The sequence below is a fragment of the Brachionichthys hirsutus genome, chromosome 7 (assembly GCF_040956055.1).
Source record: "Brachionichthys hirsutus isolate HB-005 chromosome 7, CSIRO-AGI_Bhir_v1, whole genome shotgun sequence".
In the NCBI taxonomy this organism is placed as follows: Eukaryota; Metazoa; Chordata; class Actinopteri; order Lophiiformes; family Brachionichthyidae; genus Brachionichthys; species Brachionichthys hirsutus.
Genome location: NC_090903.1, coordinates 3,124,169 through 3,139,225, shown reverse-complemented (window position 1 = coordinate 3,139,225; position 15,057 = coordinate 3,124,169). Strand labels below are relative to the sequence as shown.

The 15,057-nt window shown below is 46.5% G+C and overlaps 3 protein-coding genes across 3 annotated transcripts; 2 read left to right on the top strand and 1 right to left on the bottom strand.

Annotated features, from left to right (window-relative positions):
• The first annotated feature begins 966 nt into the window (after nt 1-966).
• dennd10 (DENN domain containing 10) lies at nt 967-4,698 on the top strand. Its single transcript, XM_068741454.1, has 9 exons — nt 967-1,012; nt 1,787-1,983; nt 2,083-2,162; nt 2,242-2,390; nt 3,452-3,563; nt 3,657-3,757; nt 3,852-3,959; nt 4,031-4,125; nt 4,207-4,698. The coding sequence occupies exons 1-9, from the start codon at nt 967-969 to the stop codon at nt 4,372-4,374; spliced, it is 1,056 nt and encodes a 351-aa protein (XP_068597555.1). The 3' UTR covers nt 4,375-4,698.
• Nucleotides 4,699-4,881: 183 nt separating this feature from the next.
• Nucleotides 4,882-10,153, bottom strand: sfxn4 (sideroflexin 4). Its single transcript, XM_068741403.1, has 14 exons — nt 10,091-10,153; nt 9,909-9,974; nt 8,690-8,746; nt 8,592-8,618; nt 8,405-8,459; nt 8,275-8,300; nt 8,129-8,182; nt 7,987-8,049; nt 7,803-7,874; nt 6,378-6,468; nt 5,617-5,732; nt 5,459-5,544; nt 5,272-5,386; nt 4,882-5,196 (listed from the first exon to the last, which is right to left on the bottom strand). Exons 1-14 carry the CDS (start codon nt 10,127-10,129, stop codon nt 5,119-5,121), a joined length of 945 nt encoding a protein of 314 aa, XP_068597504.1. The 5' UTR covers nt 10,130-10,153; the 3' UTR covers nt 4,882-5,118.
• A 198-nt stretch (nt 10,154-10,351) lies between these two features.
• Nucleotides 10,352-15,055, top strand: prdx3 (peroxiredoxin 3). The gene is made up of 7 exons (XM_068741732.1): nt 10,352-10,447; nt 11,489-11,612; nt 11,818-11,959; nt 12,183-12,318; nt 12,556-12,659; nt 13,727-13,892; nt 14,863-15,055. Exons 1-7 carry the CDS (start codon nt 10,412-10,414, stop codon nt 14,911-14,913), a joined length of 759 nt encoding a protein of 252 aa, XP_068597833.1. The 5' UTR covers nt 10,352-10,411; the 3' UTR covers nt 14,914-15,055.
• Nucleotides 15,056-15,057: the final 2 nt, after the last annotated feature.

Genomic DNA, 15,057 nt, shown 5'->3' with positions numbered 1-15,057 from the left:
TATTATATTAAACTTAATTTGTAACTCAGCATATACGTAAAAATTACAACTCATTATTTTTTTAAATAAATATAAATGTTTGCCCTTTTTGCCCATCTACCCCCCCGTCTTAGAAGAAAATGGTTTGACCCGTCTCTGGCGCACTGACAGCTCCGGCGCTGCGATTTCAGAAATGCTGCTTTCTGTTTAGTTCACAGAGTTTTATTGAGAAAATTAAATTAAAATAAAATCTCAGACAGGAGGAATTTGTGAATGATGGTGTGAAGAAGTAGAAAAGTTTCCCAGTATGTTTCCTCCCTCAGGATACCAGCTTGGGTTGTAATACTAAATCCAGTCGATCCACACTCCCGATCAGAAGGTGGCGCTAAAGCGTAAAGCTTGTCATCCAGAAAACAAACGAAGAAGACAACGGAAGCCCGTCTGGGACAAACACAACTCCGCCCTCTTCGCATAGACATTTGTTAACTCGATCCGAGATTTCATTCAGAGATGAATTCCAGTTGATAGCAGAGAAACAAACCGGAAGTCCTTTTCACGTTTACCTCCAGCTACAACCGGAAGTCCTTTCCACCGTTACCTCCAGCTCTCGAGGTACAACCGGAAGTCCTTTTCACCGTTACCTCCAGCTCTCGAGGTACAACCGGAAGTCCTTTTCACCTTTACCTCCAGCTCTCGAGGTACAACCGGAAGTCCTTTTCACCTTTACCCCCAGCGCTCCAGGTACAACCGGAAGTCCTTTTCACATTTACCCCCAGCGCTCCAGGTACAACCGGAAGTCCTTTTCACCTTTACCTCCAGCTCTCGAGGTACAACCGGAAGTCCTTTTCACCTTTACCCCCAGCGCTCCAGGTACAACCGGAAGTCCTTCTTTCCACCTTCCCCTCCAGCTCCGAGGTACATGAGTTGCGCCGGTGTGCAGAGGAAGACGTTCCGTGGCTTCCCTCCGGTTACCGTGTGATTCTGAAGATGGCAGCGACTGAAACGCAACTTATTCTCAGCGTCGGATTGATCGGTGAGTGTCAGGCCACAGGTTCGATGCTCGCTTCTTCCTCTTGGTCGTTTCTGTAGCGATGGTGACTTCCCGTCCGGAGGATCAATCACATGACACTAAAGTGACTTTGTCGCGTCTCCTGCTAGCTGACAGTGAACGCTCTAACATCATCTCTACGCAGTTTGAATTGGATTGTTTGCTTAATTTTTTTTAATAAAGTTACAGCAAACGGGCTCCATCATCCAGTAAACCAGCGGTCCCCAACCTTTTTCCTGCCACGGACCGTGTGCATGCCGGGTTAATCCAGGGTTCTTGGTCTCAATGAAGCAGTTTCGAACCCTTCATTGCCTCGTTAACGAAGCAAGGCAGCTGTAGCTAAAGCCGTGTTTTAAGTCTAACTCCTGGTTTGTCTGTTAAAATAAGTTTTATTTTCTTCCTCCTCCTCCTTCTTCCTCCTCAATTGGACTTTTACCATTAGCAAAGAGGCTCTCCAAAGATGTTTGTCTTTTATTAATTTAATGTTCGCTAGTTCACGTCTGTTTTTAGGAACGCATCACGTGACCAAGAAAATTCACTGGCGATCGTTACGCTGGAGTAAATCCGGTCGTTTTTCAAAATAAAACACCTTTTAGATGCTAAAAATAGGGACATCGGAAATTGTAATAATGAGTTATTCTTTCTGTGCGGCCCGGTAACAAATGCCTTACGGACCGGTACCGGGGGACCACCGCAGTAAACCATGTCCTGAACATGGACGATGGACGTGGTCTAAGAGCTTCTAATGTCTCTCCCCAGAGAAAGACGTGAACGGCGACACGCTGTGGGTGTGGTGCTACCCCTCGGTGGGCCCGGACCTCAGACGGATCCTGCTCAGTAAGTGTTGTCTCACGCAGGGCAGCCGGGATTTCCACATTTTCGTGTTTGGCCAGTTTCGTCGTACCTGGTACTACGTCACCACGGCGGAGGCGCTCGAGCCCACGGCTCTACGGAAGGTACCGGCGACCGCTCAGACCTCGATGGTTGTGGGTTCCCGGCCGACGCTTTGAGCTGCGATGTTTGTTTTTTTTTTGTCCCCGCTGCTCTGCCTCTAGGTCACTCATTTTTCCGTCGTCGTTACGGCAAGAGACTTCAACCCTGAGAAGTACGCGGCGCTAAGCCGGATCCTGTGCCGGTACGGCGTGCAGTTCAGACCGGCCCGTAAAGTGTTCCTTCCTTTGACTGACGGGCGTCTTTGTTTGTTTACTGGACAGAGTGTACAACAAACACGGCAGCCCGGTGAAAATGATGGAGGCTTACGTCACCGTCCTCACCAAAGGAATCTGCCAGAGCGATGAGAACGGCTCGTTTCTGATCCAGGACTACGACGCCCGGAAAGCGTATCTGGCTGGATCGGTCAAAGGTTTGTTTGTTTGCACGCGGGCGCCACGCCTTTGAACTGGGCACGCGCTTATTTGTGAATTTAACCTTTTCGGACAATAGCTGGTGGATTTTTTTTATCACCCATGTGTGTTTTTTTATGTGCTCATGTATCATCAAAAACACATTCTCATACTTTGATGCCCTTTTGGGTCTCGGTTGAAGGAAAAGCCGATCAGACACGGCTCCAGGTACAAATGGGGATTTTGGATCAGAGTTCAGATCGGTAAAATGCACTCAAGCCGTTGTGTTCCGCTGGAACATCCGACATTTTGTGGTTCTATTAGTTAGTCGTCTATAAGTTGTGCTGTGCTACAGGAACCGGGACGAACTTCACCGTACTTTAACGTGACTAAATGTGACGGACCCAGTAACTCGTTCCAACACAAGGCCGAAGGTAAACGGAAGCATCTTCCAGGAAAGACTCTTCCTGTGCAGATAATAAAAGAAGAGTCACCCGAAGAGGACGCATCGGTCCCTAAAAAACAAATAATCTGGACCCACAGGCCACAATCAACAGGTCGGGTTTGATGAATACGCCGCGGACAAGATGGCGGAAACACGTTTCCGTGGAAACAACAAAATATGTCCCTCAAAGACATAATTAGAGTGAATACACATGTAGTTTGCAGCATACGTTGTGGATAAAATGAAGACGACGGATTGACAGACTAATGTCCATAACCATTATCGTCTCGGTGGGCGTGGTCGTCTATTTTATTTACTTGGACACACACACACCCCGAAAGTGTCGCCAGTGCATCGCGGGGCTACACAGACAAACAGCCACTCACACACTACGGACAATTTAGAGTAATCAGAGTAAAGCTAAAATCGTATGTTTTCGGAGGCGGGATAAAACCGGAGAAACCCGGCGTGTTGCAGAGCAATTAATATTCCTAAATACTATTTGAATAATTGTTATAAAATCAGTGAACTGTTGATAACTGCTCCTAGATCTTCACTTGGAGGACAATCATCAAAGCGCTTCAGAGATTCCGGTGGGTGATCCGGTCTAATCCCGCTCTTCTTGTCCGTCCTCAGACGTGGTGTCTCAGTTCGGAATGGAGACCGTCATCCTGTATACCGCCCTGCTGCTGAGGAAGAGGATCGCCGTCCACCATCCCAGGATCGAAGCCTTGTTGGAGTTCGTGAGGTGGCTGAAGATCTCGGCTCGGCCTTGGAATCGTGTTCCTCGTCTCTGGACTGCTGCAGTAACTCTCCACTTGCCCCCCCCCCCCCCCCTTAGAGTTCTGCCCACTCTGACTTGGCATCGGAAGGACTGGTCCATTGTGCACCCGTACGTTCACCTGACAGACGTTGAGCTGGAGGATCTGAAGAAATGCTCAGGTGGGATCGCCCCCCGGTTGGACAACCCCCGTCCCCGTCCCCGTCCCCGTCCCCCCTGTCTGCACTGAGCCAAACAACTTCCCTTTCTCTGCAGGCTATGTGGCAGGATTCGTGGATCCGGAAGTCGGTAACAGACCGGACTTGTTCGATGTGTTGGTCAACCTCCCAGACGGCGTCATCACGATATCCCAGAGTGCCAAAGGTACGCGGCGTTATCGGTAAAGAGCACTCGTCTGCGCTTCCCTCCGGCTGACGCGCGGTCTCCCACCACAGAGGCCATGGCCATGGGCAAACTGCACAAAGACATCGGCTGCCTGATTGTCGAGTCGGCAGAAGATGCCGAGAGGTCAGACGTTCAGGTCGTCAAGGTGAGAACGTTCCCGCGTCTGGACTCCATCCGAGAAACGCAGCCCTGAGTCTCACGCGACCGGCCTCTCGATCCTTTCCAGGACATTTCCCTCAAGACCAAAGAGGTCCTCGCCAGCTTGGTGTCCCTCGCTCGCGAGTGTGAAGACGGCAAGATTACATTCGAGGGTTTACAGCAGCACCGCTTCCCTCCCGCGACAGAGAACTTCCTGTTCCACCTGGCAGCTGCCGAGCAGCTCTTACGGATTTAAGAGCGTCGACGGCGCAGGCGGGTTGGGGGGGGGGGGGGCGTCGCCTCAAAGGCTTGTTCACGCTCATGATTGTGACGGTAATCAGGACGTCAGAGAAAGAGCCGAAGAGTGATCCAGGTGGAAAATGACCGGCCTCCGTCTCTGCGCTCCAGTTCAGAACCTCGTCTGATACTCTGAGGACTATTCTTTCATCTCAAGGTGACGACCAATATTTACACGATTCCAATGGCCGATACTGATTTTCCATTTTGTGTCTTTTCATAACTTGTTTGACCTCAGGTGGAATGATTCAGGACGGCTTTGCTGATCAGAATAAAGTGTCTTATCCACCAGGCGGCGGCGCTTCAACGTTCTTTTTGTTCTCGTCTGTGTGACGCCCCCCCCCCCCCCCCCCCGCTGACACTCTCCTATCACAGAGCACACCTGATACTTTCCTTCACCTGGTGTTTTATTTATGTGCTCTGTAGTTTTAGAACAGAACATTAATTTATGTTAAAATATGCATGTTCAGGTTCTTTATTCCATTCAGAGAAACTGAAAATGATCTTGTTTTTCTTGTACAGTCAGTGAAATAATGTAGTTTCATAAACTGATTAAATAAACTGTTTTCTATTAATACAGCAAACACTCCAAAACAAAGGAGCTAAAAATGGAGCTCCTTTTAGCATGTTTAAAACATCTGACCTGCGGCAGAGGTTTCGTGCATCGTGCATCTTCATTACTGAGGCTCTTCCTGGTCGAGGATCAGAGCCCTCTGTGATAGTAGAGCTGCCCGTCGCCTGCTTCCGTCCGCAGCTCCTCCTCCACCTTTTCCTTCTTTATCTGCAACACACGGGCGACTTCAGCCGAGCTCGTCTTCATGAGCACGCCACCGCACGAGAGGCTGCGGAGCCTTACCGCTCCCAGTTGTGGACAGAGACTGAAGGAGAACGGGATCATCAGGCCCAGAACAAAAAACCTATTTGTGTTCATCAGAAGACTGCCCGTGATCGGGCTCCTCTGGAGAAGCCGTCTATAAAGGGGGAAAGGGGGGTGTGGTTGAGACCGGCGGCGTCCACAGGAAGTCCGCTGAACGGTGCCTTACCTCCGTAGCAGCAACGCCAGCAGGTTTGGAACCGCAGCAGTCGCTCCAAACAGTACCGCTCTCGAAAAAGCAGTCTCTCTGACAGCCTGAGGAGAGACACGGAATCAGCGCTGAAGCCTTATGAAAAGACTACTGTCCCCCAGTTGTACTTTATTAACCTTTCCTCCTGCTGCTTTAGAGAAGCCGACTGGATTCCCATCGGCATCGAACACTCGGATTCCCGTTTCCGACTCCTCGCTCCTGACCGCGTAAACGCTGAAAAAGGCCAGAGCCGCTGGAGAGTGGAGGAAGAGGGCAGTTTAAATATACGGAGGACCGAAACGGCCGCAATTAAAAATAAATATACCTAAATAAAAAACAGTTAATATAAATGAATAAATACAAAACAAGTCAAAAATGTAATATATAGGTGGAAATAAATCCGAAAATACATATAATTAAATATAAATAAGTAAAAGCTCTCTGGTCTTATATTTTTCATGCTGTAGACGAAAAATGCAGGGATATTTTTTTATTCAAATGTTATTCAATTTTTGCGGCATTTTTCGTGCGCAGCATGAAAAAAATAAGAGCAGAGAGTTCTTATTTATTGATTATTATTTAATTATATGTATACATTTATTTTCATATTTATTTCCTCATGTTTAAAAAAGAATCTTGTTTTATATATATATATTTTATATAACTGGTTTGAATTTATGTATATATATTTATTTCCCCCGCTTTTTTTTCCATTTATATTTAATTGTGGCAGTTTTGGTCCTCCATATTAATAGACCTTCCGGGTAACGCTGGCTGCACACACAGAAACAAGCTTTGCACAGATTGGTGTCGACCTTGTATCAAATTTGTTTAATAATAAATGGGGGGGGGGGGGGGGTTCTGATTTACAATATTTTAGATGAAAATAAGAATTTACCAGAGAGTGGAATTGGCAGGACTGACTTAAAGAAAGTCTGGATTGGTGGACTTGTGATACGAAGCCGGTTCATGAAGATTTGAGGAAGGGCCTGAAATAGAAGACAAACGAGAAATTCAGTCGGCCCAGGATTATCATGAACCCGGTGAGTCACGTCTGCACCTCCCACAGCAGACGAGAGTCAAGCGCAGTCATTTAAAAAAACAAACATCTCACATTCGGCACCCTTCTGCTAGACGACACGGAAGATTCGTTTTTACTCTGACTGATTCCTCCGTCCCCGAAAAGCTGATGCTCAAATGACGTGTACACTATTTCCCATTGACTGCACATTAACACGAGGATAAATATTCAGATACATGAACTCATATCTCTACAATTTGGATCACACACACACGTACGAGTTTAAAATAAGTTGCATTAACTTTTGAAGATATGTAGATTTTACCCTTCGAAAACCGAAGTCGTTGGTTCAGTTACAATCTGATCTAGCCGGGCATCTGTGGCATGAGCCCTATAAATGGACCCATGATGGATCACCAGGCCTGGGGTTGGATCAGATCAAATGTTACTGTGCAGTCGATATTAATGGGATGCCATTTATTTCAAGCGTTATAGGCATCATCTGCGAAGATGCAAAGATCATAACTTGCAACGATGAGCAAAAAAAGAAGAGTCAACTGGACGTGCTCAAGTTAGATTGAAGACGTTTCACGTCTCACCCAAGAGGCTTCTTCAGTTCTGAGAGACTGGTAGAGAGTTTAGGTACTTATACTCCTGCTGGAGCAGACAACAAAGAAGGGACCGAAACCACCAAGGCAATCAGAGTCCCCTGGAGTCATTAGCCATCCATAAGGTGAATGCTAACTCTTTAGTTCAGGTTTTATGACTGCCGGGGAGCATTAGCATTCATAAAGGAAATGCTAATGCTCTGGGGGAGTCTGATTGCCTTGGTGGTTTCAGTCCCTTCTTTGTTTTCTGCTCCAACAAGAGTGAAAGGGTGCTTTCACACTGCACCAAGATGACTCGGTTCCTTTCGGAGCAAATTCTTGCATTCATAATTAGTTGAAAGGTCTGCTTTCACACTGCGATTTCTTCGTGAAACAAACTTTCAGAGCACCGTCACGTGGGAAACGTCTTTGATCAAACTTTAACACGTCCAGTTGACTCTTCTTTTCTGATTTGCCGTGACCTGGACGACTGAGAACCTGCACAGACATCATGACTAGTCTAACTACCCCCCGTCCTGCAGTGGTTTAGGGAGGTAAACAAGAACCAGATCACCACTCAAATCTAACATTGTCCCATTGGCCGTATTTTTTCCCCCATAGCAACAAGCATTAGCAAGAAAAAGAACGGCATTGGCAGGTTGTCGTGATATAAACACGCTATATATATATTACATATACAGATACATATACACACCCCAGCACACGTCACATAGGAAACAGTTCCAGCAGTCAGCAGCAGCTGCTTCGACGACAACTTCTTCCCTCCCTCGAGAGACGAAGGAACAAAGTGAAGAGAGAGCAGCTGAAATCTCTGCAGCTGGATCAGGATCAATGGGGGGCGAACCGTTGGGCGACATTCGTGTCTCGTCGTACACTACCTGCTCCGAGGAAGAGTTTCTATTTGCAAGGTTGAACCCAGCAACGTAGCTCTGGAATAACAGCTGAAAGGAAGGATCGTTACTGCGCTGAAGCCACGCCCCAACAGATCTGAGGAAACGCGACGCCTAGAAGCTTCAATACCTGCCAAAACAGAGCGGCTCTGACATTACTGTGAGGCGAAGAGCTGCAAATCACCTGCAAGGAAGGAAAGAATAAAGATTTCAACAATTTGCACATCCACCATCAGAAATGGTGTGAGCAGAATGCTTGCTGGACGATGCGTGTACCAGCGGCGCCGACAGCAGCAGGAAGGCTGCAGAGGAAACGACACAAACGGGGATTCATCAGTTTCTCATTCTCACTTCAAAGCAAAGGTTTATGTTCACTGGTGCAGTATTAATACTTCAAATAATTTACCTGGAGGGCGAAAAACTAGTGGAAGAGTCGCCCCAGTGTCAGCGTGGACCGACGACTGCAGACAGAGAGCAGGAAGGTTAGACCTTCGCATTAACTGGCTTCATTCAGATATAACCCCCCCCGAAAAAAGGGGTGGGATTTATGGTTAAAAATATAAGTGAACTATTTGATTCGCAGCGAGACTTACGAGTGAGAGCGCCGGCACGCGCCCATCCTGGAGGGAGAAGCAGGACAGTCAAATAAATGTGTGACGTCCATTTAAACGTCTGATAAACACAATCCAACCTTTTCATTTAACTTCTCTCCGCTTCCAAGGCGAGCGTGGGCCTCCTGGATTTCATCCTGAGGAGGGTATCAATAATCAACAATCAGATACCGTTAAAAGACTTCATCCTGAGGAGGGTATCAATAATCAACGATCAGATACCGTTAAAAGACTTCATCCTGAGGAGGGTATCAATAATCAACAATCAGATACCGTTACAAGACTTCATCCTGAGGAGGGTATCAATAATCAACGATCAGATACCGTTAAAAGAATTCATCCCGAGGAGGGTATCAATAATCAGCTATCAGATACCGTTAAAAGAATTCATCCTGAGGAGGGTATCAATAATCAGCTATCAGATACCGTTAAAAGAATTCATCCTGAGGAGGGTATCAATAATCAACAATCAGATACCGTTAAAAGACTTCATCCTGAGGAGGGTATCAATAATCAACGATCAGATACCGTTAAAAGACTTCATCCTGAGGAGGGTATCAATAATCAACAATCAGATACCGTTAAAAGAATTCATCCTGAGGAGGGTATCAATAATCAACAATCAGATACCGTTAAAAGACTTCATCCTGAGGAGGGTATCAATAATCAGCTATCAGATACCGTTAAAAGAATTCATCCTGAGGAGGGTATCAATAATCAACAATCAGATACCGTTAAAAGACTTCATCCTGAGGAGGGTATCAATAATCAGCTATCAGATACCGTTAAAAGACTTCATCCTGAGGAGGGTATCAATAATCAACGATCAGATACCGTTAAAAGACTTCATCCTGAGGAGGGTATTGTTGTGAGATGTGGATGCGTGTGTGTGTGTGCGCGCGCAGCCGGGGCGAAAGGAAAGTGAGTGGAAGAGAGAGAGAGAGAGAGGGGGCGTGCGAGAGGAAGCGAGAGACAGAACGAGGAGAGAGACGGGGATATCGATAGAGGAAAAGGGAGGCTTGTTTTGAGTGCAAAAAGAGAATAAAGTAGCTTCAGCAATTCAGCACGTCTGGCGTCCTGTATTGCTGCAATTCAGCCCTCTCCCCCAGCGTGAAGAAGTCGGGAGGTTAACCCCGGAGGACGAGCTGCCCCCCGGCCCTGGAGAAGACGTCTCCCCGGTGTCTCCCAACCAAGGTTCGGAGACCAGAACCGGAAAGGTTTAACAGTATCAATAATCAGCTATCAGATACCGTTCAGAACAGCTGATCAATGATCAATAAATCTCGTGTCATCACTCACGTCAGAAGGCGACAGCAGCAATGGATCAATGAGATCGATCCATATTCGCAGACGACTCAGGAAAGACTGAAAGAGAATCGATAACCTTCAGAGGAATCAGAAGAGCGACAGACGTTCCTTCCACACGTCACAGCACAGCCGTGCGCGTACCTGTCCGTGCGCGTACCTGTCCGTGCACGTACCTGTCCGTGTAGCTTCCAGTGCGAGAGATTCGCGTCCATTTAGTTATGAAAATAAACCCGGTCAAAGCCCAGAGAGAAGCTACTTCCGCCTTTAATCACGTGCTCAGCTGTGGGCGGGTTTATGTTGCATTCTGGGACATCGCAATGTCATAAAAAATAAAAATACATGACGCATTTCTAGAATTAGGCGGCTTCTATCCGTTGCGTGAATGAAACTTCACGTAATTATTAAGGTCATTTGTTTTTCCAGTTTTGCGTTGGATTTATGCGTAGATGACGTAATAACCGACCCAACCGCGCTTCCGTCTGACGTAATTCAAGATGGCAGCCATCACAGGACGAATTGTCAGGACCTCCGTAAGTGCAGCCGCAACCTGACGTTATTTGACAAACTGTTACGTCACAGTTTTGTGTTACTGGTCGGGAGACGGACGTCGACAGCGGTACCGGTGGAATAGTCACCGGTGGAATAGTCACTGGTGGAATAGTCACCGGTGGAATAGTCACCGGTGGAATAGTCACCGGTGGAATAGTCACCGGTGGAATAGTCACCGGTGGAATAGTCACCGGTGGAATAGTCACCGGTGGAATAGTCACCGGTGGAATAGTCACCGGTGGAATAGTCACCGGTGGAATAGGCACCGGTGGAATAGGCACTGGTTAGGACGCCGCGGCGCGTGGCCTGTGACGTAGGGAACATTTGGCGTACAATATACACAAGTAACGTGTCTGTGTTCTCAGTCAGGCCGAGATGGAATAATAATAATGATAATAATAATAATAATAATGGTAATAATGATGATGATAATAATAATAATAGTAATAATAATGATGATGATGATAATGATAATAATTATGATAATAATAATTATGATAATGATAATAATGATGATAATGATAATGATGATAATAATAATGATAATAATAATAATGATATAATAATGATAATAATAATGATGATAATGATAATGATGATAATGATAATAATAACGATAATGATGATAATGATAATGATGATGATGATAATAATAATGATAATAATAATAATGATATAATAATGATAATAATAATGATGATGATAATAATGATAATAATAATAATAATGATAATAATAATGATGATGATAATAATGATAATAATAATAATAATGTGTTTTTCCTCCACCAGAGAGGTTCTGTTTGTCTGTTAGTAAGATAACTTGTGGTACCTCTTTTTTTGAATTTTACAAAGAAAGAAAATGAATAAATCAACTTTCCGTTTCCGTGCCTTTAACCTCTAATCTCTGACGCCACATTGTTCTACTGAGTTAAAACGTCACGAATGTGGCGCTGACGAGCTACGGATCAAAGCGCCTTGTTGTTGCAGTGCAGTATTTGTGTTTGCATGATTTCTCTTTAGGCGCTAGCCAGAGGGCTGAAAGCCACAGTCGCCTGGCAACATGGAACAAGAAGCCTCTCCAGCCCCGCCCCCCAGAGAGCCTGCTTCTCTAGCCCCGCCCCCCAGAGAGCCTGCTTCTCTACAGGTATGCACAGATCCACCGTCTCAAAGCATGCAGGCTCTTCCTGTATGATGGCTACAGCCATTCCTGTTCTCCGTTTAGCTGTGCTGACTGCTCAGGATGTAGCATCCAGCAGTAGGAGGTGAAGCGTTCAGCGGACGGCGTGCGCATGATGCAGGAGTCCCACGTCCTCACGTTAATAAATCACGCTCCACTTTGCTGCCAACAGGCTCCTCCAGATTGGGCGCCGCCGTCACTCGGCCCGCTCCGGACTTCAAGGCCACGGCGGTCCGTAACGGCGAGTTCACGGAGATGAGTCTCGCCGATTTCAAGGGCAAATACCTCGTTCTCCTCTTCTACCCGCTGGACTTGTGAGTGTCGTCACCGCACGAAGGATGGCGTGACTGACATCAGGACGATTGTTACCTTGATCCTGCCTAAATGAACGCGCCCCGCAATATCGTCGACGTGACGCCGTGGCTCAAGAGTCCATATCGCCATGGCGTTAATGGCGTGATGCAACACAGCAGGAAATCGCAAGCGTGCGATTTCCACTCTGTTTCACTGTCACTGACTCCGCCTCTTTGTTCTCAGCACCTTCGTGTGTCCGACGGAGATCATCTCGTTCAGCGACAAGGCCAACGAGTTCCACGACGTTAACTGCGAGGTCGTGGGCGTGTCCGTGGACTCGCACTTCAGCCACCTGGCGTGGATCAACACTCCACGCAAGGTTCTGTCTCCGACCGTCCCGTAGCTGGCGTGAGGTTGAACCCTCATTTAGGGCATGGGGGGGGGGTGCTTTTGTAATCTGTCTCCAGTGACCGTGGTGGAAGTCTAGTAATCCCAGGCAGGGATTATGAGAAGCAGCAGAAGTATTGATCGCAGCTCGATCTGCATCGGGGACATTAACGATCGATACGACGATGGCTGCGTGACGGGCGTCGTGTGTTTCCTGTCGTTGGGTCAGACTGGAGGTTTGGGCAGAATCAACATCCCTCTGCTGTCGGATCTCAACAAGCAGATGTCCAGAGACTACGGCGTGCTGCTCGAGGGTCCGGGCATCGCGCTCAGGTGGGTTCATGACGTGCTTCCCGTTTATTCACGGCTGCCATTAACGATTGTCCTTTTTTTAAATATTCATCTCACTGGGATGTCCGGTTCATCCCTGAGTTGCTGCTGCGTTTCCCCCACTTGGTGAATGTTGCTTTGTAATTATTGCCCGTTGCTGCATGGTTTTTATGGTGCTGTGTTTTCTCTCTTTAGCTTCTGGCTGATTCTCATTATTGTCCTCTAAGACTAACATGGGTAAATCATCTTTTTATAATACTGCCCCCTAAGGGTGGAACGGTTTGACTCCTGCCCTCAAAACATGCACCTCTTTGGCCTCCTTCAAAACGGCCCTAAAAATACACCTTTTAGGGGGACAGAAACGGAGATAGTCATCACGACTCTCTCCAGATCAAACCCCCCCTCCCTTTATTCTCCAGATGCAGAAGCATCTGGAGTAATTTATTTTTATTTTATTGGTATTGCTAAATGACGATGATTTATGTACGAAGGACTTTCAATGGAAACAAGACCGCAAGGGCTTTTTAGAAATGCTCCTTAGACAGGATGTGTGACTGTACTTGTACTGTAATACATGCTACTGTGTGACTGTACTTGTACTGTAATACATGCTACTGTGTGACTGTACTTGTACTGTAATGCATGCTACTGTGTGACTGTACTTGTACTGTAATACATGCTACTGTGTGACTGTACTTGTACTGTAATGCATGCTACTGTTTGACTGTACTTGTACTGTAATACATGCTACTGTTTGACTGTACTTGTACTGTAATACATGCTACTGTGTGACTGTACTTGTACTGTAATGCATGCTACTGTTTGACTGTACTTGTACTGTAATACATGCTACTGTTTGACTGTACTTGTACTGTAATACATGCTACTGTTTGACTGTACTTGTACTGTAATACATGCTACTGTGTGACTGTACTTGTACTGTAATGCATGCTACTGTTTGACTGTACTTGTACTGTAATACATGCTACTGTGTGACTGTACTTGTACTGTAATACATGCTACTGTGTGACTGTACTTGTACTCTAACACGTACATTCTTCTTCCTCCAGAGGTCTTTTTATCGTCGACCCCGCCGGGGTGGTGAAGCACTTGAGCGTGAACGACCTGCCAGTGGGGCGGAGTGTGGAAGAGACCCTTCGTCTGGTGAAGGCGTTCCAGTTTGTGGAGACCCACGGTGAGGTGTGTCCGGCCAGCTGGACCCCGGACTCCCCAACGGTGAGTTTGATCGGATCGGTAGCTGCTTCCCAACGCCGTCCTCCTCAGTCCGTTCAGCACCGGAACGCGAGCGTTCCTGGTCCTGGTCCTGGTCCTGGTCTGGACTCCATGAGTCCCTTTCATGAGTCCCGGTTTAAGTAAACTTAAACCGTTGACCCACTCAATCCACAGACACTGGCTGCGTTTACAAAATGTCTTTAATCCAATCAGTTTGGATTAAAATTATGATCGGACCCTAAAAATATTGATCCGATTAGGACCTGCGTGTTCATGCATCACACCTTCGATCAGAATAAATTATTTTGACATGCACAATTTTTACCAAATATACCGGAAAAAGAAGAAACCGTTGTGACTTCCGTTGTAAACAAAACATGGCTCCGCCCTTTTCTGCTTGAAATGTCAGCGTTATTTCGTGCATTTTTCTTTGTTTCAACCATTTTAAGTTCCTTTAATATCTCCAGCAATGCGTTTGCCTCAGATACTGACCAGTTCTGTCTTTCGCTCGCTCTGCTTCAGCTAGCTTCCGGGAATAGCAGCAGCGTGTTTAGCTGACGTCACAAACATGCGCAGTAACGACGGCTTAAACATCGGAATAAGTGTTTTCATGCGCCCTGATCGGATCATCAATCGGTATAAACCATCCCTCTCGATCGGAAGGAACGCGATTGAGTCAGACTAATCCGAATTGGCGGTGCACATGAAGCATTTTTTAAATTCAAATCAGGCTTTTCATCCGATTGAAAGGTGTCCATGCAGCCAGGATGTCGGACAAGTGTCTTCATACATTTGATGATCTGAGATCAGGAGCGCTCTCTCTACCGTTAAACATGAAAAGATCAGGGGTGGGGGGGGGGGTGCAGTTTGTTCCTCTTCTCCACAGAAGGGTGGGTCATAAACCGATGCATTTGTGTGGGAGAGCGTTTTACATTCAGGATATGTAACTTTGTGTAACCGTTTGCTTTTCCAGATCAAACCCAACCCAGAGGGATCCAAAGAGTACTTTGAAAAAGTCAACTAATGGCAGTTTGCAGCCCAGCCTGAGAGGGATGGAATCCACGGAATATGATGTAGACCTTATGGTGTACGTAGATTGTGTTTCTCAGATGCAGCTAAAATATAAAGATATTTTCTAGCCCTGAATAAATTACAACTCTTGACAACC